Source organism: Hemicordylus capensis, chromosome 9 (genome assembly GCF_027244095.1).
Source record: "Hemicordylus capensis ecotype Gifberg chromosome 9, rHemCap1.1.pri, whole genome shotgun sequence".
Classification (NCBI taxonomy): Eukaryota; Metazoa; Chordata; class Lepidosauria; order Squamata; family Cordylidae; genus Hemicordylus; species Hemicordylus capensis.
Window position 1 is genome coordinate 32316879 of NC_069665.1, and position 22563 is coordinate 32339441.

Genomic DNA, 22563 nt, shown 5'->3' on the forward strand with positions numbered 1-22563 from the left:
GGCCTGGGAGGAAGGGAAGGGCCTGCAGGCCGACGTCTGAGTGTGTGGGATAGGAGGAGGGCAGCCCTCCAGACCTTTCCCCCGTCACACCCACGCTCACCCCCCCCCCTCTATTTTAGAAGCAGCCAGTTTCGAAATAGTCTTCTGCTGACAACTGCTTATCTGTTTGCAAACCTCTCTTCATAACCTCTAGAAGCCTGCATGGCGCTTCCCAAGTGAGAGCGGAGGGTCTGGCCAGCTGCATGAGCTGAGAAGGCTGGCCGCCCCCGACTGTGGGGCCGCTGAGCCAGATCCCTGCCTGCTCAGATGTGAGCCCCGTGCCACTTGGCCCTCTTGCTTGTCAGAGCGCTGGCAGGTGCTGTGGGGGCGGCCAAGCCTGCGCGTGGCCCCTCTGAGCAGGAGGACTCCGGAGGCGGAGGGGAGGCGAGGCTGCCGTCTTGATGCCCTTCTGCGGGGCGTGGATGCAGGAGCTCAGCCCTGCCCCTCGGCTCGGCTTGGCACAGGTGCCCAGAGCATCCCTCCACCACGGAGAGCAGCTGCCACTGGAAAGCGGGAGGGGAAAGCTTGCAGCCCGCAGCCCTGGCCTTGATGAGGCTGCCGCTCTGCTGCCCGGCTTTCTTCTCTCCTCTTCCAGCCGCAACGTGGCCCTCACTTCTCCTGCCTGCCCACCCACACACATGGGCCTCTTGTCTGAGTCCCCAGTACCTGTCTCATGAGGAGGATGTGGAATCCGAAAGCCAGATCTCTGAGACTTCAGAGTAAAATAAAAGTAAACTCTGCTTGGAAACACTTTAGCAGGAAAGCCAGGCTAATTGTAAATCAATGCGTCTTAAAATGCAGCATTGATCTCCAGTTAGAAGTTTGAAAGGGAAAGCGGTAATTACTGTGCTCCGAAGGTAGCTTTTTCTCTCCTAAGTTCTGGGCAGCAAGAAGACTCATTAAGGGCAGCAATTTGGAATCTGGGTAATTAGTTTAAAAAGTACTTTTGTGATGTTATTCCCTGGACTAGCAACGATTGGAGCCTTCCCAGAGTTGCAAGTTCGCCCTGATGCGATGTGATGCTCTGAGGGAAGCAGCTCCACGTTGCATCATCCCCGGGAGGAAGGCCGGGTGGCTGCTGAGCAGCACCTGAGAGGAGCCGGCAAGGTTCCCGAGCGGGGGGCTCCTCGGCGCCTGCAGGGTCTGCCTCCGTGGCCCAGCCCGGCTCTCCTTCCCGGCTGGCTGCCAAGTGGGCACCCCTTTCCCTTGTGGCGTCTGTCAGTGGGGAGTCCATCCCGCGGGAGGGGCAGGGGGCGGGGGCTCATGGGCCTGCAGGCCTGTGTTGTCAGCTGGGCTGCCCAGCCCTGTTCACTCAGCGTCCGTCCGCCAAGGGCAGGCCCTCAGAGACGAGGGAGGTCTGGGCAGCCCAGGACGCAGGGAGCCCCTTGCCCATCATGAGCATCCTAGCAGGGAGGGCGCAGGCGGGGGAAATGCCCGCCTGGGAGCCGGCGCAGCACTTGTGCCAGCTCCGGGGGGGGGCGGGGGCGGGCAAGCACTCTGCCCCAGCTCCCCGGCGGGCCTTGGCCCTTCCTCCTCCTCCTCCTCCTCCTCCTCGGTGGGAGAATTCTCTCGCTTGGCTCCCAGGTGCGGGCCGGGGGGCTTCTCCTGCCCTGCTCTTGGGCCTGAGAACAGTCCTCCTCTTGGGGATTCCTGGGCTGGGCTGGGGAGGGCGAGCCCCGAAGGCTCCGTTGGGGCTTGCTTGCAGCCCTGCAGTGGTCTGACTGCCCTAAGGCTCCCCTCCGGTGCTGAACTTGTGCACACTGGCCCGCCTGGGAGGCGCTTGCCAGCCCTCTGGCCAAGTGGGGGGATGGAGCAGTGTTTGGGGGCTTGCCGGCCTTTCTCTGTGGGGCGGGGGGGGGGGCCGGCAGGAGGCAGCAGTGTGTCTGGCCGTGCCAGCTCCCCGGCCGCCTGCCTGCCTTGTGACATGCTGAGCAGGCCGAGCCATGGCTGGCGGACGAGGGCTGGCTGCAGGGCAGGCTGCAGGGCAGGCTGCCCCAGAGCGCGCATGAGAGCCCTGGGCCCCCCGAGGGCTCCTTGGCGAGGCTCTCTGCTCCCACCTTCTGCCGCGCAGGGAAGCGAGTGGCAGCCGCTGGCCGGCAATTGATTGCTTTAATTGAGATGCCAATAAGAGAGCTTGTTCCCGCTGCCATTGGTTAGGCCTGCTAACAAGTCCTGCTGATCAATGAAACCAATAAAGATTTCATCCATTAATGAGCAACATGGTAATTAATGTTATCTGTAAGCCAATTAGCCTGGGTGGCTAATGTGCTGGCTAGCAGAGTGAATGGGAGACTGCGGGCCGGGGGAGGGAGGAGGGGTCCCCGGAAGGAGAAGCCCTCCTCGGAGCAGTGGGGCGCGTGGAGGCCTCTTTGCGGAGGAAGCCGCCTCCCTCGGGCTGGGCTTGTCCCGTCCACAGCGCAGACTTCCCTCCCGCCTCCCTGGAGAGAGGCGCCATTTCTGTCCTGCCCCATTCCTAGCACTCGGAGCCGGCTCGATGGAGGAGGAGGTGGGGAGCCCGTGGAACTTCGGCCAGAGAGTACGGAAACGGCCCTTCAGCATGGCGGCCTGCGGTCCTTCTGGAGCCATTGCTGGGGTCCAGGGTGGGCCAGTGGCTTCCCAGGCCGGGGAGCCCCGCCAGCCGTGCAGCACAAGGGCCCCCTTGGCCGCGAGGGCAGCCCACCGCCTTGGGGGCCGGCGTGCCGCTGCCCGGAAGGAGGCGAGCCGGAGACTTCATTGCAGCCTGTCCTTTGCATTGCGAGGTATTGACCCCGGGAGACCCCTTGTGGATTCCCTAATTGAAAATTAATACTGGATCAATGCCAGGAGCCATTTGCATATTGATCATAAACAACTCTGGAGGCACCGAGTGTGTGTCGGATCAATAGGGCTCTGCAGGCTGCCGCGGAAGGGCTCCCCACGCACCTAATGAGGCGGGAAGGTCTGTACGTGCTGGGCGGGGGGGGCCGCCTGGGCCGGGTCTTGCTGGAGGGCGGCGGAGCGGCTCTCTGGCCTGCAAGAGGTTCCTGTGGCTCCCTCTCGCGCGCTTCTGGCTCGGAGCTGCTGCCGGGGGGCTGGCCGGTCCCGGAAGGCCCCTCTGCGTCCGATCCCCGCGTGGGAGGGCCTTTCGTGTGCTGGGCTGGGTGGGCCTGAGGAGCAGCAGCGTCTCGGCCCGGCAGACTTGCTGCTCACTGCGGGAGACGACGGTCCCAGATGCGAGAGGCGCCCAGGAGCTGCGCGGGAGAGGCCCTGCTTGGGGCTCCCAGCGAGCCGTGCTTGGTGCAGGGGGAGCGGAGCCTTGCCGCCCACAGCCGGCTGCCGGAGGCCTGGTCCTCCCCTGGGAGCCGGAGGCCAAGCTGCTGGGCTCTTCCTTGCCCACCACTGGGCAGGGAGGGCCCGGAGTGGCTGCCCCGGTTGCTGTGGAGTCCGCCAGGAGGGCCAGAGAAGGGGGAAGCCCTTCCAGGCAGCCGGCTGGCTTTGCTGCCCCGGCTGGCTGTCGAGCCAGTAGACAGTCCTGGGCTGGATGGACCAAGGGTCTGACTCCGTATGTGGCAGCTGCCTGTGTTCCCCGTGCTTAAGGGATCCGGCCTTGCTCAGTGCTCCTCGACCTGCCCTCTTCACCAGTCCTGTTTCCATCCCAGGCAGGGCACCAGTTTGTGGCCAAAGAGGAGAGCAGTCAGGATTAATCCCGTGCTCCCCCAGCGTGGCTGAATGCCAGTGCAGGCAGGAGAGGCTTGCAGAGGTTCCAGGAGGCCCGGGCCCCTGCACTGCACCCACGTCTGGCGTCTCCTCTTGGCTGCCGCGGGGGGGGCGGGTTGGGTCGCCTTCGCTCAGCGTGCTGCGCGTGCCAGCTGGGCAGGTGGGGGGGGTGTGAGAGAGAGAGAGATTGACTGGACCATGTCTGAGCCACAACCCACTGTGTGGCGTTGCTGTTCTGCCCAAGGCCCTGGCAGTCAGGAGCCCAGTGGCATTTCTGCATCTATTCATTCTCCCCCCCCCCCCCCGCCGAGCTAGGGCCTGCATTATTACTGGGCTGTCCACTGAAGGGAGCAGCCGGGGGGGGTGTCGATCCTCGGGGGCCTTTCTGGATGGTTGGGGGTGGGGGGTCCCTTTGTGCTCCGACGCAGCAGCAGCAGCAGCAGCAAGCCTCCTCTGTACAATTAAAACTTGTTTCTGGTAAACCTCATTCCAGGAAGATGAGCTTTTAACAAAAGGCTTTTGACAGCTGCAGGGTATTTCAATTTTTTTAATGCCGAATGAAAAATCAATACATTTTTCTGGGTTATACATATTCAGAACAGGCTGGATATTTCCATTATAATGGAAAATGGGTGTCTGTGCCCATCTTGCCTGTCAGAGCTGCACCATCGCATTTTCCAAGCCACTGCTAAATATTTCAAACCCGATTTGATTGTGGTTCATGACAGCTAATGTTTCTCGGCTCTCGAGCCTCCTGGAACAACGGTGCCGGGCGGAGGGGGAGTGGGGAGCGGGCTGGGTGTCTCTCCCCTCACTGCTGCCGCCTCCTCTCCAAGCCCAGCGTCTCTGCATGGGGGCTCTCAGTTAGCTCTGGGCACGTGGCTGGGGGGGAGAGCCTGGCCTGGCCTGGCCGTTTCCCAGAGGGCTGGGGGCCTGGCCTAGCCCCTCCAGGGGCTGGAAGGGCCTTTTGCCCCGGACTGCCGCCTTGGGTGGGAGCGCTCCACCTCCTCAGAAATGGGGCTTGTCTGCTGTGCTTGATTCGCCGGGCGGGCGGGTGGGAGAGGCATCCAGAAAGAATCCAGATATGTACGTCTGCTTTAATATAGTTCTAATAAAACTATACCCTTGGAGAACACTGTCCGGTTACGTAGGGCATTCTAAAACTCAGTCCATAAAACTGTATCTGTATACTCACAGCATAGTCATGAAGACGGTCTCTCTATCCAATTAAAAAGTCCAAAAGTCCATCAATAAGATGGGAGATGTCCAAGTCAGTCTTCCCCATGGCTTGTTTTAGCTGAGGGATAACAAAGTTTTGCCAGGATCTGTTCGTGGCTATACTCTCGCCAGACGCGTTTCAACTCTAATGGCCTCTTCTTCAGTGGCAAATGTCGTATTTCCCAAAGGCCCACACGCGGGGGAAGCTCTTCTCTCCTGGGATTTCTGCCGGGAGGAAAGCAGGAGGTTTCCGGGGCTTCCCAGTCCCACCGCAAAGCCATGTGGGTGGCCGGCAGAGGAGCAGAGCCTGGGAAGAGATGCGGGTGCCCTGGGGTTGGCTGGCTTGCCTGGGCTGCCTGCCGCGAGCAGGTCCAGGAGGCTGGGCGGGCGCCAGCAGCAGTGCCCCCAGGCTGGGAACCTTGCAGCGGCCCCTTCCGTGCTGCTGGCATCCTGGGCGTGTCTCGGTCACTGGCCAGGAGAAGGTCACCGTCGCTAGTGGGCAGCAAACCCTCCCAGGGTCTGGCAGCAGCTCCAGAGAGGGGGGAGCTCTGCCCTCGGGGGGGGGGCTTGGACCAGGCGCCACGTCCTGCTGCCCCACACCTTCGGACTGCAGGGCTGGCCCCTAGCGGAGGCTGTGTCAGGGAAGCCGGTGTGGGGATCACCCACTGCTGCCACGGGGAGTGGGTGCCTCTTTCCGGTTTGCTGGCTCGGGAGAGGTCCGCCAGGTGCCCCCCAGGGCTGGCTTGCTGCTGGCGCTCGGCCCCGGGAGCCTTTTCTGCAGCCCCAGCAGCGGGGAGGACCCGCTACTCCCGGAGGACCCTGCCTCGGCTCAGGCCAAGCCCGGAGGGGAGGCTCGGGAGGCTCTCCCTGCCCAAAGGAGGGACCCTTCCGCCCACCCCGTCCCCAGGTTCTCGGCTGGAGCGGCAGCAGCTGCAGGTTCCCGGGAGGTGGGGGAGCTGGCTAATCAAACCAGGCCGCAAGGCGGAGGGGAGAAATGTGCAGCCCACATCCTTGTTTTTTAATCATTTTTCTGCTGTGATTGGTATTCATAGCTCACATTTTCCTGGTTACTGTCAAGCTGGGCTTTCATCCATTTTAAAGAGCTCTTTTTCCCCCTGTTGTTGTTGATGATGGTATAAAGACAGATGGTGTAACTGCTTATGAATGTCCTATTTTATTTCCTCTGAACCAGACAGTTTGCTGGAAGACGTCTATTATTTCCACATGCTTCGGAGGGGAGCCCAGCCGGGCTGGCCGGCCGGAGGCCCCCTGCTCTCCACGCAGAGAGTGCCACCTCTCGGTGGCTGCCGGCCCTGCAAGGGCCTCCCGCTCAGCGGCCCCCTCCTCCTCTGGAGCCCTGAAAGTGAAGGGCGGGGGTGGGGGGCAGGCTCAGGCTTGGGGGCCCGGGGCCAGCCCCCCGCGCAGAGGACGCCCATGTGCAGCTCCTCTACTTCCTAGGGTTGCTGTCAGGAAAGAGGCGGCGGCGGGTGGGGTGGGGAGAGTTTCCAAGGCCATCGCTGGGCGCTCCGTGGAGGGAGGGCAGCCTCGAGGGGCGATGGCTCCCAAGAGCTGCGGATTCCAAGGCCTGGGAGCCTCTCCCCCCCCCCACCCCGTAGTACTTTGGACACTCGTGTGCACTGCAGAAATGCTCAGTGTGCCTCCGCCGCTGCTGCTGCCGCTGCCGCCGCCGCCACCTCCTCTCCACGGGGCAGGTGTCGGGAAGCTTCCTTTTCCAGCTCTGAGCCAGCTCTTTGTCCCCTGGACTGGCAGGGCCAAGGGGGCAGAGCCGGGGGCGGCCTTCAGAGGCACCCCGGGGCAGGCAGGCAGCTTCTTCGCAGCACCGAGTCCTGCTTTCTCGGCAGATCCCTCCGACAGGTCCTTCCCCAAGATGCCGCCGGACCCCCGGCTCCAGTTCCTGGCGATCAGCAGCATGAGAGGAGAGGAGCCCGTGCCTTCTCTGACCGGGGGCGGAGAGCAGCTGGGAGGCATGTCCCGGCCGCGGCTTCCCCTTGTCTCCTGCTGCTGCTGCTGCTGCTGCTGCACGCCACCATGGAGGCTCCTGAGCAGGGAGGAGCAGGTGTGGCACCGCCCCTCTCCCTGGGCCCTCCCTTTCCGACCCCATGCACATAGGGAGTGCCTTTGCTTCACTGCTTGCTCGACTCGGCCAGAGCCCTGTCTCGGGGAGCAGGGAAAGGGCTTCTGGTTCAGCGGGTGCTCTTGAGGCTGGTGTGAGCCTGGCCGTTCTCCCTGGGGAACTTGGGGTGGGGAGTGGGCGGGGGTGAATCCTGCAGAGAGCCAGGCCTGGCTGGGCTGGCTGGACAGGTGGGCTTCTGACCGAGGCCGTGTTGACTGGTGGCGGCAACTGTTTGCTTGTGCCGCGATGGGAGGGCCGTGGGAGAGGAGGGGCATTGATTGCACGAGCAGGTCTCCGGGGGAGTCCCTGGTGGCAGCATCTCCAGGCTGTTCAAGATGTTCTGACTGGGCAGATTTTGAGCCAGAAGACAGAAATGCAGGGAGGTACGGGTTGTGCCCTCCAACCACTAGGCAAGGGTAGCTAGTTTGGCTTCTGTTGGCTTAACTAACATGATGTACCATGATGTACTGGCGAGAGCTGCTGCCAGGCAGAGTAGCCCACACTGACCTCGGTGGACCAAGTGGGAGTCCGACTTGGAGTAGAAGGCTGCTCCTTCTGTTCACAAACTGAGGTGTGCTGCTTTCCTGCTTGCTTCCCAGGAACCTGTGGTGGACTGGGAGGGGCTTGTTAGGCCCAGCGTGGTTCTGGGTTGTCCTCCCTACAGCTGCACGTTTCGGGGCCTTAGCCCTTGATCCTCTTTTCTAATTTGCTATGGAAGGAATGGCAAGAAACCCAGAGCCGCTCGGGAGCCCATGGTTGCTCCAGGCGCCTCCTAACAGGTAGTCCCTGCCCTGCATGGTCTCTCTTCCTGCGGATGTGTCGGGGTCATACAGGGGGCTGTTGGGCTGACCGCGTGCCATGGATCCTCTGTGCAAAATGGCAGGTTCCAGCTGCGCCAGCAAAGACCCTTGTGCCCCCACCGCCCAGCTTAATCCAGCTGATGGGAGCACACAGAGGCCTGTTCTTGGTGGCTCACCACAACTGGGAAGCATCCTTGGCCGAGGGGGCCTTGGTCAGCTGCTGGCCAGTGGTTCTCTTCCCACGGCAGCACTGGCCACGTAGCTGCCAAGGCACCAGGCCCAAGAAAGACCCCTTCTGGCAGTCCTGCGGGAGCTGGGGGTCTGTGGAGCATGTCTTGTGGGCGCCCAGAGGGCAGGCCGTCGGGCAGGAGCCGGTCTTGGCGAGCGGAAGCCGCGGGAGGCCCCTTGCAGGCTTCACATGCTGCTCTCTCTCTCGCTCTGTCTCAGAGGAGCCCGTTGAAGCCACCGAAGGGTCCCATGAGGCAGCTGCCGATCCAGAAGAGCCTGCGAAAGATCTTGAGTGTGCAGCTGACAAGGAGCCGGGCAGATGGACAGGTGAGTGGGTGCCTCTTGCCCTCAGTGGAAGGACACCCTTCCCTCCCCCCCCCCGCCCCATGCCCATGGGTCGCTCTGCTTCAAACAGCCAGCCTTCCCCACTGTGGGTTAAGAGGCTGTTTTCAAGGGCGCTTGGCTCCTTCTCTCCGTCCAGGTGAGAGCTGGGTGCCAGCCATTCTGCGGTCTTTCCTCCGCAGACCCATTTCTGAGCCCAGTGGCGGAAATGTCTGCTAGAAGTGAGCTACAGTATAATGTGCATTTCAGTTTTGCAAGGACTTTAACTTCTTATTGCCCAGAGTTAATATTTGGAGCCGGGAGGGGCTGGTGAAATGGTGAGGGAACTCTTCCACGCACCCAAATCTTGGCGAACTTCAGAGCCGGGGGAGTAGGGGCTGCCCAGGGAGGCCGGCAGGGCACAGAGGCTCTGGGGCCCGGCAGAGGAACTGACTGGTGGACCAGTTCTGGATGTGGCCGGCACCAGGAGGCCATCTGGGTCCAGCATGCATGAGAAGCCATCAGTGCCGTGAACAGCTCTCGGCCCTTGAATCAGAGGTGCTTGATTAACATGGGCTTATCACACACAAGCACAAAATGAAAGAGAAGATTGCCCTGGAGTGTAAGGAGAAAGCAGCCCTGCTGGATCGAGTCCCTCGTCCTGAGATTGCTTCTGAACGAAGAGAGACCGTGAGCCCCGGGAAGGGAGCGGTGGTCCCTCTCTCAGAAAGGTTCCCGGAGCAGAAGAGTCCTGTTTTTCTTGGGGAGGGTGGGGGGGTCACGGACCTCTTGATTGGTGAGTTGAAAACAGCTGTGGGGCACAAGCAAGTGTCTAGGTGCAGCAGCCTTGTGTGTCCTGGCCCTGAGCCTTGAAGAAGCAAGTGTTGTAGCGGACCAGTCCAGGGGGCTTTTAAGAGCTCCCTCTTTTGAAACATCTGCAGGGCTCACCTGGCACAGCAGTCAAGGGCAGCAAAGCATCCGTAATCCGCACCCGTGGCAGATTGCTAGGAAGGGGGGTATTAATGGACTGCCCAGGGCTGGAAAAGGGTGGCGGAACGGTGTGGTTATGGAGTGCGACATGTTTAACATCAGTGGCTACTGCATCGCTTCTGCTGTTGTGAATGATTCCTGCAGGCTCACTGCCTTTCTGATTACAAGAATAGGAGGGCGAAAAAAGGCAGGCCAGGCCGACCCTGACTGGGCTGTGGCCTTCTTCTGGAGAGCTGGGTCCTTGGGTCTCTCGGGCCTGGGATGCTTGCCATGGGGACAGAGCTGCAGGCCACGCCAGAGCGAGGCGGTCTGAAATGTCTGCTGAGGTGGGGCCGAGAAGGGCTGGGGTAAGGCGGAATGGAGGGATGGGTTGCCCGTGGCCCCAGAACATGATCTCAGGGCACACAATGCAGCCACCTTGCTGGGGCTAAGCAGGTCTTGATATGGTCAGTGCCTGAATGGGAGACCCACGTGTGCCACCTGGGGCGGCTATAGCTCTGAGAAGCTGCTGCCAGTCAGTGCAGACAAGAATTTGCTAGATGGACCAAGGGTCTGGCTCGGCATCAGGCAGCTTCCTGTGTTCATCCATAAACAGGTATAAAAATATGTTAAGAAAGAAGCGCCTCTCCTTCTCCACACGATGTCCTCTGTGAGAGCCACAAGGCAAGTACACAGACGGCAGCGGGATCAGACCACAGTGGGTCCGTCTAGTCCAGTCTCCTCTTTCCCACAGTGGCCCACCAGATGCGCCAATGAACAGATGCAAGCAGTCTCCCCTCTCCCACAGTGGCTCTCCTGCAATTGGGATTCAGAAGTAGGTTGCCTCTGAATATGGAGGTTCCAATTAGCTAGCCTGACTAGTGATGCCTCTCCTCCTCCTCCTCCTCCATGAATCCGTCTCATCCCCTTTTAAAGCCATCTCCATTAGTGGGCATTGCCACCAGTGGTCCCTCTAATTTCCCCCCCCATCTCTGTGCGGAATGAGTTTTGTTCTGGGCGGCAGAATCCAGGCACTGTGTGTGTCTGTCCCATCTGCATTCAGAGTGGGGCCTTCCTGATTCAACCTGAAATGAAGTGAGCGGACATCCGAAAACTGGTGAGCGCCTGCATGTGCGCATGCCTTAGAGAGAACAGTGGTTGCCACCTCTCGAGACAGCAGATTCCATAGTGGAATTGTGCGCGGTGTGAAGAAGAAGGGTCTCCTTGTGTCTGTCCTGCATCTTCTGCCAGTCAGGAGTACGGGAGGGCGTTCCTGGGTCCTGCTGTTGGGAGACCCGCCGCCCGCCACATGGCCTTCTGTTCCCGTGGTTGCCTTTCCCCCTCGGCTCAAGAGCAGCCGCCTGCCCTCTGGAGCGCCTTCCTCCTCCTTTCCTCTGTGGCCAGCGCTGAGACCCGCCGTGCCTGGCTGTCGGTGCCCTTGCCGACATCCTCCTCTTCCCCTCGCTCTTTGGCCCCATTTCCAGCTCCTCCAGGCCAGCCTGGCCATTCAGCCCCTGCTCTGAAGGACCACCTTGCGAGGTCACTGGGGAAGACGCTGAGGGGCCGTGGCAGCGCGGGGCTCCTCCGGATCGCCTTTCCCAGGGGGTGCGCGTCGCCTGCTGCTTCCTTTTGCGAGACATGCACTCAGCAAGAAGGTGGCGCCTCAGCAGTTGGCTTCGCTTTTGAAGTGTGTGTTTCCCGATTTACTTTTCAGAAACAAACCTGCCTCTTCCCTTCTTGCTGACCCTGCTTTTTGTGTCCGATAGGGCAAGCACTGCTCTGTAGGTTTGCTTTGAAGAAACCATTTCTCTCTGGCCTCTTCCACCCAGACTGGGTCCTCAGAGCGTCTTACAGTCATGCAAAATACATGAATGATCAAAGCAACTGGATGTTGCCAGCCCAGAGACCACCCAGAGACAAACGTTTGGGGTGGTATACAAACTTGATAAAATAAATAAATAAAATAATGTTGTTTAACAGCACTGGACTTAGTGGCTACTCCTGGGCTGCAGTTCTCCAACCTCTTGATGGTTACCTCGCCTGGTCCATGTTTCTTTACGAAACGGACTGAGACACGATGCTTCTCCTTTGGACAGCTATGCCTCCCTTGTGACTTTGTCCAGCGGCAGTTTTAGGTGCCCTTTCCACCTAGTTTCCTCCTGGGTTTGGCTTGGCTTCACCTCTTGCCTTTCTGGGTCCATCTCTTGCATCTATTCTGCAAATATATTAGCCATAGTTGTGTGGACTACAATATAAGAGTCCTGAAGGTCTGCAGGGAGGAGAATGGCCCCAATGTCACCCTCCAGGTGTCTTTTTTTTTGGGGGGGGGTGGCTCTGGCTTCACTGTAGGAGCATCTTTCAAGCAGCCTCCACGAGACAAGCTCTCCTCCTCATCTTTCCTCCCACCAGAGAGGGCCTGCCCTCGCCTCTTGCCTGTGGGCTCCCCAGAGGCTTTTGGTGGGCCACTGTGTGAAACAAGATGCTGGACTAGATGGGCCTTCTTGGGGGGCCTGATCCCGCAGGGCTGCTCTTAGGTTTTGATGTCCCTGCCTGCCACCTGAGATGCCTCCTGCAATGCCGCTTGGCTGGAAGGCCGTCCACTTCCAGAGTTGCCGGAGTCTTGGTCGGCTCCTTAGCTGGTGGGGTCAATGGAGAGAGCAAACTTGGAGGAGTCCCATTGTAAATTTCTGGGGCAGGTGGCGAGTTGGTTTACGGAATGTAGCAAGATGAGAACCCCCGGCTTACGGAAAGCAGCATGAATTAATAATCACGTAATTGGCTCCTCCATTATGCTGCTGGGTCAGGAGATGGAAGTCTAGATGAAGGAGGCTGTCAGTGGTGCTTTAGCAAAGAGCCGTGGGGAGTGCCTTTGCCTTTGGTCTTGTGGAGCCCACCCCTCCCCTGCCCTCCAGGCAGGACTCTGTGCCTCCTTTGCCAGCACAAAGGCAGAGGGAGGAGTTGGAAAGAGGGCCTGTGGGGTGATGCACGTCCAAAGGAGACGCTTTGGGCAGATGGCAGGGTGCTGTGGTTGCTTCCCTGTGAGGTGTCTCCAAAAGGCACTTCGCACTGGGGCAAATGGTGCAGGGCCCAAAAGGGACCATATGAACGCTTCCAGGGGACTACATTGCTGTATGCGTAGGCTCTGCTTTCTTGAGGAAAGCATATGTCTGCCACTCTGTGGACTGAATGGGTTGGATTCTGGCCCCCCAAGATTACCATTGGCATCTGTTGTTGAAACAGCATGGCCTTCAGCTGGCAGGCAGGATGGATTCACTCCTGGTGCAGTTTGTTGTGGAGACTCTTCATTGCAAGCCATGGTACAGGCCATGACTGTTGCGAGGCGGGCCTGAGCTGGAGGAGGGTGAAAGTCTCCTGGGAGCTGGACTTGAACCGAATATTGGGGCCCCTCTCATCTCCGATGAGTCTGCCAAGGTGTTCCTTTTGTGTGAGCCTCATCTTGCCTCCTGGTTCTCTCCCTCATGTTCTCTCTCACAATAAATTGTGGCTGGAGACGATGGGGGTTGTAGTTCAGAAACGGCTGGAAGGTCCGAGGATGCTGCCTACCCCTGCCCTCTCTCTTACTCCTTGGGCATAAGCCTCCAGTGGTCCCCACACATCTCTGCCACCTGGTCCCTCTTGGGTCATTTTGACTCACTCCTCAGACTTCTCTGTTTCCAACTGCAACTCCTCCCTGTCCCCAACTCTTGAGCTATGCCCGGCTCTACCAGCGAACCACTCACTTCTGCATGCAGTGCCTGTGTTTGTGCATTCATGCAGCTGAGTGTTGGCTCTGGAGGAGCGTTGGTTGATCTTGTCCCTCATCCCTTCATCTTCTCTGCCATCTCTGGCCAAGCAACACTACAGGCCTGTTCGGTGGCTTGCTGTCGAGCCAAACGTTCTTCGGTTCGGCTCGACCTTGAGCCAAACTCCACGGGCCAGCTCGGGGTTGGGATTTTTTTTTTTTTTTTAATTAACAAAACTTACTGCCCGCTCCAGTGGCCTCTCAGGGGGTGCTGCTGTGGCCAGGGGGCAGGGTCTGCAGCGGCCCCTGGTCTGCCCCCCAGCCTCCCCCCAGTCTTTTTAGGGCTAGTGCCTTTATGGGCCTTCTTGGCCCTCTGCCTGCTCGCAGTGGCCATTTTGAAAGCCGCCACTCGTGCGCACTGGCCATTTGCGTGCCTGTTTTCATGGCCCTCATCATGCCCAAGACCCGGCTTCTCATCTTTCCTGCAAGCCCGCTGTTGCTGCTGTGGCTACTGTTGCTTCTTGCATCCTTTCTTGCCCATTAACAATGTCACCATCCCCGCCATTGATTAAGCATTTGACTTCTTTGACGTTGACCTTTTTCTCCTTTGTTCTCCACATTCAGCCCCATTCCCAGGTTATGCTAAATGATGTCATGAAAAGCCAGCTCTTCCTCTCTGCCTTTTCAGGCCAAGCCATGATCCATTCTCTCTCTCTCTCTCTCTCTCTCCTTCCATTCTGGGCACACCTTATCCACCCATCCAGAACTCTGCCATCAAAAAGTCTCCCCCCCACCCAATTGTCACTCTGGCCATGTGACCTTCCTCCTCCAATGCCTCTGCAGGCTTCCTGTCTGGCCTGTGGCTCCTTATTCCTCTGTCCTCCCATCCCTGCGTGTGACCTTGGCTTCTCCATCTCCACCATCCTTGACCAGCTGCAGGTCTCCTCCTTTCTCCAGCAACTGCCCTGGACTCATGGTGCCTGTTCTCTTGCCCAGCTCTTCTGGGAGTCTTTTGCCAGTTCCCTGCTGGGGAGATCCACACACAGAGGAAGAGGAAGGCCCTGCTGGATTAAACCCCAAGCCCCTCCTGGCCCGCATCCTGTTTCTCCCACACGCTGGTGCACAAGAGGTCTAGGCAGAGAGCTTTCTCTCTGTGGCCGTGCCTTCAGGGATCTTTCTCTCAGGTCCCTCTACCTCAGTGGAGAGCCCTCTTTTGTGATTTGTGGACGGACTTCCCCATCTGCCCCATCCTTGCATGTCTAAGAGATGGGGGGGGGAGCAAGTGAGGAGCATTAAACCGCCTAGTTAATCGTCAGCCAATCCATCATGTTAAACATCCAGCTGCCATATATTACCTTTCATGTGAAAATGAATAACTCCCATTAGGGGTGAAATGGGTCTGAAGTCGATCTGAGACAGATTAAAGCACTGTTCTGAATGTGTGCATTTGGAGTGGGGATGGGGGCTGTGTTTAATATGCTTGTCCTTGTAGGTTTCAAATAATAGATGCCCTGCAGATGTATGTGCTCCAGGGTTCCAAGTGCAGAGGTCGTGAGGTGGGCATTCTGGGAAGAGCATCCACTTGCTGGAAGGTCTCTGCAGGCAATTCTGCCTGCCTTGTGCTTCAGTGGCCATGCAGGACTGTTCTAGCTGAGTGTAGTTTTTGTGTGTGTGTTGCTAAGAGCGCTTCCTGATTGTCTGCATCCCAACCTCTGGGTGGCAGCCGGGAAGAGGATGTGGTGTGGGTTAGGCTGAAGTGGCTGTGCACTCTTGGGTTGGGGAGCTGGAGGTTTGAAAGGCTCTGAGTAGGGATGTGCACAAATTGATTTTTTTTGTTTTGATTTGTACCCGAATCGAATCACCCCCGATTTGTTTTGGGTCCAAATCTGACCCCCTCGAATCACCCCAGATTCGATTTGTACTCAAATTTGCCAAATCCAAATTGATTCAAGGCAAAAGAAAAAAGGGGCGTCCTGGAGGCAAAAGAGTGGGGTGGGTGGTAGTGCCCAATGGGTGGAAGTTACCATCCAAATTTCAAAGAAATTGGTCAACGGGATGATTTTTAAAGAATTTTTGAAGTTGATGTGTCTTTAAGCTTTTTCCCATAGAGAAAAATGGGGATTTCAGCAGCCTATAACAGTTATAACTCCCCGGGAAGCGGGGGAGGGCACCAGGGTGGCCCAGAGTGGGTTTTGGTGGATGGTAGTGCCCAATGGGTACAAGGAAGCTACCACCCAGATTTCAAAGGAATTGGGCAAAGGGGTGATTTTAAAAAGATTTTGAAGATGGCATGTCCTTGGGCCAGAAAAGGGGTTTCAAGGGCAGAAGAGTGGGTCAGGTGGTAGTGCCCCAATGGGTGCCTGCTACCACCCAGATTTCAAAGAAAGGAGTGATTTTTAAGTCTCCACTTAGGGAGCACCAGGATGGCCCAGCGCAGGGTGCAGTGTAGTGCACATAGGGTGCCAACCACCCCCCAAATGACAAGCCCATGGGGCACTGGGTTTTGTTGTTTCTAAGGTGTTCTTCTAAGAGTAGATTCTCTGGTAGGAAATGAGAGTGGATTGCGGGTGGTTGGCACCCTATGTGCGCCACACTGCACCTCTCGCTGGGCCACCCTGGTGCCCCCAAATGGAGTTATGGGGCTGCTGAAATTCCCCATTATTCCCCATGGGGGGGGAGCTTAAAGATACTCAAACTTCAGAAATTCTTTAAAAATCACCCCTTTCACCAATTTCTCTGAAATCTGAGCAACTGAGGACAGGGGTGATTTGTTTTGTCTACAAATCACCTGAATCAGCCAGATTTGGGTACGTATTGTTTTGTACCCGAATCATTTTGCACAGCCCTAGCTCTGAGCCCCACAAGCCAAGCTCTATGCTTGATTCACCCAATCTTTAGAAAAAGGAGTCACTGGGCCGTGTGTCCCAGAACAAGTCTTAGGATAGAATCCCCAAATCTTGAACTGAATTAGAAATCCCATTCCAGCTCTGGGGCGAATGTTTTGTAGCTTCTGCTCCTGTTCTGGGAAGAGTCCTTCATGACCTCTGGACAATCCAGGTTCCTCACAAAGCAGCCATTTCACTGACTTCCCAGATCGGTCTCCATGTTCCAGAAAGAGGATTTGGCCCCAGAGTAGCCTTGCCTCTGTGGGAATGAATTGCCTCCAGGCCAACCTTTTGAGGAGCAGTTCCACATGCCGGGATGCCCCAGGGTGCAATCCTGCCCCGCCCAAGCTCCTTTCTTGGTCGAATGAGAAAGCCATGGTGCGTCTCAGCGTTGCCCTGGTTTTCCATCGGTGTGCCCTCACAGGAACCATTCCAGAAGCCCCCATGGATGCTGGGCTGCAACTGGGTGTGTGTGTGTGCGCACATTATTTGGGCTGAGATGGCTGACCCTCTCCAGCACAGAGCTGACCTGTGACTCCTCTGGGTCGCTCCCCAATGACAAACCCAGCTCCTGGCTGCAGGCTGGCGATGTGGTTCATTGAGCTGCGTGGAAACGGAGGGAGGAGGAGGCTGGGTTGGGGGCAGTGCTTTGGGTGAACTGCTCATCCAGGCTACATCGGGGAGCAGCTCCATTCAGCACCCCTTCCCCTGCAGCGCCATCTTTCCCCCTCCAAACGCCCCACGTGTGGAGTCCCGGGGGTGTCGAGTGGTCCCCAGATTTGGCCACGGGAGGACGCCACTGAGAGCAAAGGACGTTCCTGTCAGAGGGTTAGGGTTGCGCTGCTGGTGGCACGGAGTGGGGGCAGTGACCTCTCCAGGCCCACGGCTGCCTGCCTTGCCCAGCAGCCCCGCTGGCGTGGCTCCGGCCTGCCGCCTTCATACAGCTGCTCCTTCCCCTTCTCTGCAGCACAAGCTCCCCAGGCGGAGAAGGAGGCGACGGAACCCCCAGCGTCCTCCAGACTCGTTTCATTTCCCAGCAGCTCTTCGGAGCCGCCTGGCACCCAGTGGCCCCAAACATCCGACGAGTCCAAGCTGGAGCAGGTGAGCCGCTCTCCAGAAGCCGTTGGGGGGCGGGGGGGGCAGTTCTCTCAGCGGAGGCTGGGCTGGCGGGAGGCCTTCCAACCGGCCTGCTGTCCCCTCTTGCTCTGCAGGTGTATCAGTGTCCCTACTGCAAGTACAGCAACGCAGACGTCAACCGGCTGAGGGTCCACGCCATGACTCAGCACTCGGTCCAGCCCATGCTCCGCTGCCCCCTCTGCCAGGACATGCTCAGCAACAAGATCCACCTGCAGCTGCACCTCACCCACCTCCACAGCGTGTCTCCCGACTGTGTGGAGAAGCTCATTTTGACGGTGAGTCCCTTGGAGGGGGGAGGAGAGGGCAGGCGGCCTCTCCCCACTCTGCCCCGGGAGGGGGGGGGGCGCAGGAGCTGCCGGGTCTCTTGCAGCCGGGGAGCCACCCAGAGTGGCGGCTGTCCACTCCTGGCAGAGGCGGGCATGCCTGCCACGTGGCCAGGCCCTCCCCAGGCAGGCTGGCCTGGAAGAGGTCTGCTCCTCCCAGTCCTCCTGGCCCGTCCAGCTGGACCTCCAGGATGCCACAAGGGCAGGGAAGGCGGCAGGCCCGGCCTCCAGCCCAGCAGGGCCTTGGCTGCTGGCCACCGAGGGCTGTTTGTCTCCACATCTGGCGCTAGAGTCCAACCGTCTCTGGAGTGGGAGGCTCCGTTAGCGACTACCTGGATGAATCGCTGTGTTGGGCCTCTCTAGGCACGGCGTTGCCCACACCAGTCATGAACTCCCTGCGTGGGTTGTGTGAGGAAGGCCTGGCTTCTGACCCTGCTGCAAAAGAACGGCCCACCTCCCACCGGCGGTGTCACAGGAGGGGGCTCCTCCGGAAATGGCCTGGCTCTTGCTCGGATGGGCTGCCTCTCCCGCAAAGGCCCCCCAGGGCCCCCCCCCGTCCTCCTGCCACAGGCACCTTCCTGGCCCGGCTGCCCCACCCCTTGCTGCCCCTTCTGGGCCTCCTCTCGAGCCGTGCCCCTTCCGCCAGGCTCTTCGCCCTCACCCTCAAGTGCCAGGGAGGCTCCGTGTCCCCCCAAGCCCCGCCCCGCCTGCCCTGCTCCCCCCTCCCCCCGCTGAAATCCAGAGGGGGCTGGCCGGCTGGGTGCAGGCCAGAGGCGGGCTCCCTCCCTTTGTGCAGCTCTCCTCCTCCTCGGCCCCCCTGCCCACCCGCACGGGGTCTCCTCCTTGCTCTCTCTGCCGCTGTCATTCAGCCTTCCCTTTTCCTCCCTTGCCTCACGCGCCCCTCCCCCCGGCTCACCCCCATTTCATTCCCCATCTTGGAGGAAGGTAATGAAAATAATCGGCCTTCATTAATTCTGAGCCCGGTGAGATGAGAGCCATTTGGAGCCATGTTTGCCAATTAGATGGTCTAAATTAGAAGTGACCTTGGTATCGTGGCATCGCTTTCCCTCTCGAGCCTAATGAAGCTTTTCTCTCCAGCGCGCGGCCGCGCACATGTGAGCACCGCACGCCTGCACGCTCCCGGCCTGCTCGCCCGCTCCTCCTTTGTGATGGAAATGGCCTCCTTTGTCTGGCCCTGGAGCCTCGCTGGTGGCGGCGGCTGCGGCGGCGGCGCGCCCCCTTCCCCCATTGCATGGGCAGCGGAGATGGGGCTGTGTCTCCTCAGCCTCTTGCGGGAGATTTCGTTTTGAGCCAATTAGACTGCAGTGGCGAGGGGAGCGGGCAGAGCGGTTTGGCCTGGAGTGCCCGAGGGAGCCGGAGGGGCTTGCTTGGAGGAGCCCACTTCAGCCGAGGCTGCCAAGGAGCCGGCCGCCAGCCTCGGGCGGGCAGGGGCAGCAGCTGGACTCCTGGGCTGGCTTTGGGGCTCCCAGTGAAGGCTGGTGGTCTGGCTGAGCGCCCCACCCGCCAGAGGAAGGGCACCTCTGGGCACTGTCCTGCTGGCCCCCCAGATGGCCTCTTGGGCCGCCAACCCCTTGAGCCTGGCCCTTCCCTCACAGCTGCTGGCTGGCATGCGTGCCCCAGAGGGAGCGGAAGGGCCGGCTGCTGCCTGGCCTCTCTTGGGTCCTGGTGCCCCTGCCCACGCCCCGCCGGCTCGGCCTTGTCTTCCAAGTGCTTGGCCATGCAGGTGAGGTGTTGGGCGGGATGCGTCTGCTTGGCTTGGAGCTGCAGATTGAGATGCCGAGAAGCGCATTAGGCTGATGATTATATTTCAGGGCGAGTTAATTGACGGAAGGTGAAGGCAGACAAAGCATCACTGCTTACTGCTTTCTTGAATCCCAATCAGGAATTATGATTAAAGACGTGGCAAGACAACAGACGCCTGATGAATTGCGCGCTCTCTCTCTCTCTCTCTCTCTCTTTGGTTCTGCCGTCATTCACACTTGATTGACTTCAACCTTTCAAGTGCAAAAGCCTCTCTTTCCATTATTATTCGTAGCCATCTGAGTTTTTCTAATTAAAGTGTATGAAAACAGTGACAAGGAGTCTGTTAGCAGGGAGGGCTACCTTACTGGATTTCTGGGGAAAGCCCATGCTTTGCTGTGATAAGGTGTGACTCGGGGTTAGATAATATTATTCTTTTGTCTCCTCCACTGGGTCTCTCTCACTCTTTCCCCTTTACACATTCTCGGGATATATTTTCTTAATTTCTGTAGCGGCTGAGCCACGGCTTGTCCTGCTGTTGGTATTGCGAGCGGCCTTTCTTTGTTCCCTGTTTCTTCCGCTCCCCGCTTCTTTCACACACACCCCGCAACCTGGGGGCCACCCAGAGACCCTCCTCTTGGTAGCGGATGGTGGAACAGTGAGAGCAGATTGGCCAGCTGGGGGCGCTGAAGAGGCTGCCCCGGTCCGCCTGCAGCCAGAGGCAGGGTGCGTTCCTTCCGGTGGGCCTCTGCACGGGGCCGATCCCGGCGCCCTCACACAGCCCCTCGGTGTGGCTCCCCTGGCTTCTAGGGCCCTTGGCTCCTTTCCTTCCCGAGAGTGGCTTGTCTGTGTGCCCTGCCCACGGGGCCTTCTGGGCAGCTGCTGACCCCAGTACCCTTGGTGTTGATGCTCGTGAGGCCTGCCTGCGTTGCGCAGGCAGGAAGCTCACCAGGGCATATCTGGGAACCCCAGGGAGAGCATCTGCCTCTCTCTGGTCCCCGGTCAGGTCTTCAGACTTGAGCTGAAACCTCAAAAGGCCGGACTGGAGATGGTTTCTCTGCTCCAGCTCACTTTTTCGAAGAGCTAGTGTGTGAGTGAAGGTGGGGCTGTGGCATGCCTCTTTGCGGCCCCCTTTTGAGAGCCACTGCACAGAGAAGGTGCCCCGGCGCACCCCTCCTTCCTCACCGCAGGGCAAGTGGCCTCCCGTTGGGGTGCTGTCGTCTGCGCCTGGTGCTCCAGCAGGGGAGGTCTCCTCTTGCCATGGTTCCCTTTCGGGATCACTTGGCCTTTTCCAGGGCTTGGTGGACTGCATGTGGGGCGGGGCTGTGTATGTGCGCATGTGTTCACACATAGGTGTCTGTGCACACATGCACCTTACAGAAAGGGAACGCACAGGCTGGCTTTCAAGGAGAGCAGGAGGCCCATCTAGCCCAGCTTTCTGGCTTCTAGCAGCTGCCAGCCAGATGCAGTCTCGGGGGGTTTTCAAGCCATTCAGGAATTTGAGAGTTCGTGGCCGAGGCGAGATGCGATCCGGGGCAGGCCTGCTTTCGGCAGTGTCGGCTCTCAGGTGCTTGCCTCATGCAGGGCTTTCCATGGCACTGTGAGGCTGGCCGCTTTGGATTCCCAGGCCTCAAGAGTGTAAGAACAGCCCTGCTGGGTCAGGCCCAAGAAGGCCTCTCTAGTCCAGCAACCTGTTCCATACTGTGCCCCCCCTCCCCAATGCCTCTGGGGAGGCCACAGGCAAGAGGGGAGGGCAGGCCCCCTCTCCTGCCGCTGGGATTCAGAGGCATCTTGCCTCTGAGGCCAGAGGTGGTCTTTAGCCTTGTACAGTCACTCCTAACCCCCACTTTGCCTCCCCCCCCTCATGAGCTCCCCACACTCTCGGCCAGTTGGCTGTTTGTGCTCTCTGTCCACAATGGCCACTTGCTCTCTTGTCTGCTTTCAGCACTGGATGAATGAGGTTGCCAACTTATGGCACAGCAAGGAAGCAGCAGTGCTGCTCCACTTCCCGGGGCCTTGCTGGTGCAGAGGAGCACAGCTGCTTCTCTGCAGAAGCATGTCCCACCACCGGACATCGGGGCTGTCTTCCCAGCGTTGAGCAGGACTCTGTCTTGTTCCAAGGCCTAGGTTTTCAAAAGTGCCTGGTGAGCTCAGCGTTCCTGCCTAGAGGCCAGTGTTTCGCCCAATGTCGGTTCTCTTCTGTCATCGCTGGTGGATGTCTGCAGGCACAGCCTCTCTGGCTTTGATGGGGTCCAGGGCGAGGAGAGTTTGTGGTGACCCCTGTGATGAGCCACTGTGGATGGAAGTGTTCCCTCTAACAGGGATTCCTAGATGTTGTTGACTACAACTCCCAGCGTCCCCAGCTGCAATGGCTTTTGCTTGGGGATTATGGGAGTTGTAGTCAACAGCATCTGGGAATCCCTGTTAGAGGGCACACTGGTGGGTGGGGATGTTTTTTTAGGCCAGCCAATCTTGACAATGTGTAGCCATCCCACCAGGGCTGTCTTTAGCCCACCCACTCCCAATGAATCCATTGGGTTCTGGCTCTGCTGGAATTAGAAGAGTCCCTGTTGCTGTGTAGCAGTGTGGTGGGACCCCTGTTGGCACGGGGGGTGGGGTGGGGGGGTCGCCTGGACAACCACTGCTTTAGCCCCACTTCAGACAGCCTCGTCTTCAAGGCTGACTTACTTTCCTTCCCTCCCTCCCTCCACTCCTCCTTTTTGGTACCAAACCACTTTCAGAACCATCCCATAGTCCTCTGTGGTTCAAGACTGGAGTGTGGCTTCCTAGATGGGGTTTAATCAAGGGCCTCCTTTTGCTTTCAGCGGCAAGGTGGGCCTTTCAACTTACCTGTCTAATTGATTGCACAAGAAGCTTCAAGCCCATGACAAAATGTTGTCAATGATCAAAGTCTGAATTGAGCATCAAGGGAAACTATTTTCTTCTTATTTGAGAGTGTGCTGCTAATTATATCCAGAACCGCAGAAACATGCTTGAGTGCCTTGAGCGTGGTCTGAGCAACCCCAGGCTGCAGAGGGGGTGAAGCGTGACACCTCATCACGCGGCAGGGACTGAGGCCATCTCCTGGCCACGCAAGGCCTGACCAGCGCTTTTGTCTGCCCCGCCTCCTCTTCTGGGCCTCTGCAGGTGACCACGCCAGAGGTGATGATGCCCAGCAGCATGTTCCTGCCAGCCGCTCTGCCAGACCGAGACGGGAACGCCGGCACGGAGGAGCCAGCCCAGCCGCCCGGTCAGTCCCTTCGGGGGTGAAGGGGGCTTTCTGGGGAGAGGGGGGCCACCAAGGAGCAGC

At 59.0% G+C, this 22563-nt stretch overlaps 1 protein-coding gene across 8 annotated transcripts in view; it reads left to right on the forward strand.

Annotated features, from left to right (window-relative positions):
- Nucleotides 1-22563, forward strand: part of ZFHX3 (zinc finger homeobox 3) — a 236480-nt gene that overhangs the window by 201436 nt on the left and 12481 nt on the right. For all 8 annotated transcript variants that reach the window (XM_053271179.1, XM_053271181.1, XM_053271180.1 and 5 more), the window contains 4 exons: nucleotides 8335-8442; nucleotides 17000-17133; nucleotides 17244-17444; nucleotides 22401-22503. In XM_053271179.1, coding sequence (XP_053127154.1) covers nucleotides 8335-8442; nucleotides 17000-17133; nucleotides 17244-17444; nucleotides 22401-22503 — 546 coding nt within the window. The remainder of the gene's footprint in view (nucleotides 1-8334; nucleotides 8443-16999; nucleotides 17134-17243; nucleotides 17445-22400; nucleotides 22504-22563) is intronic.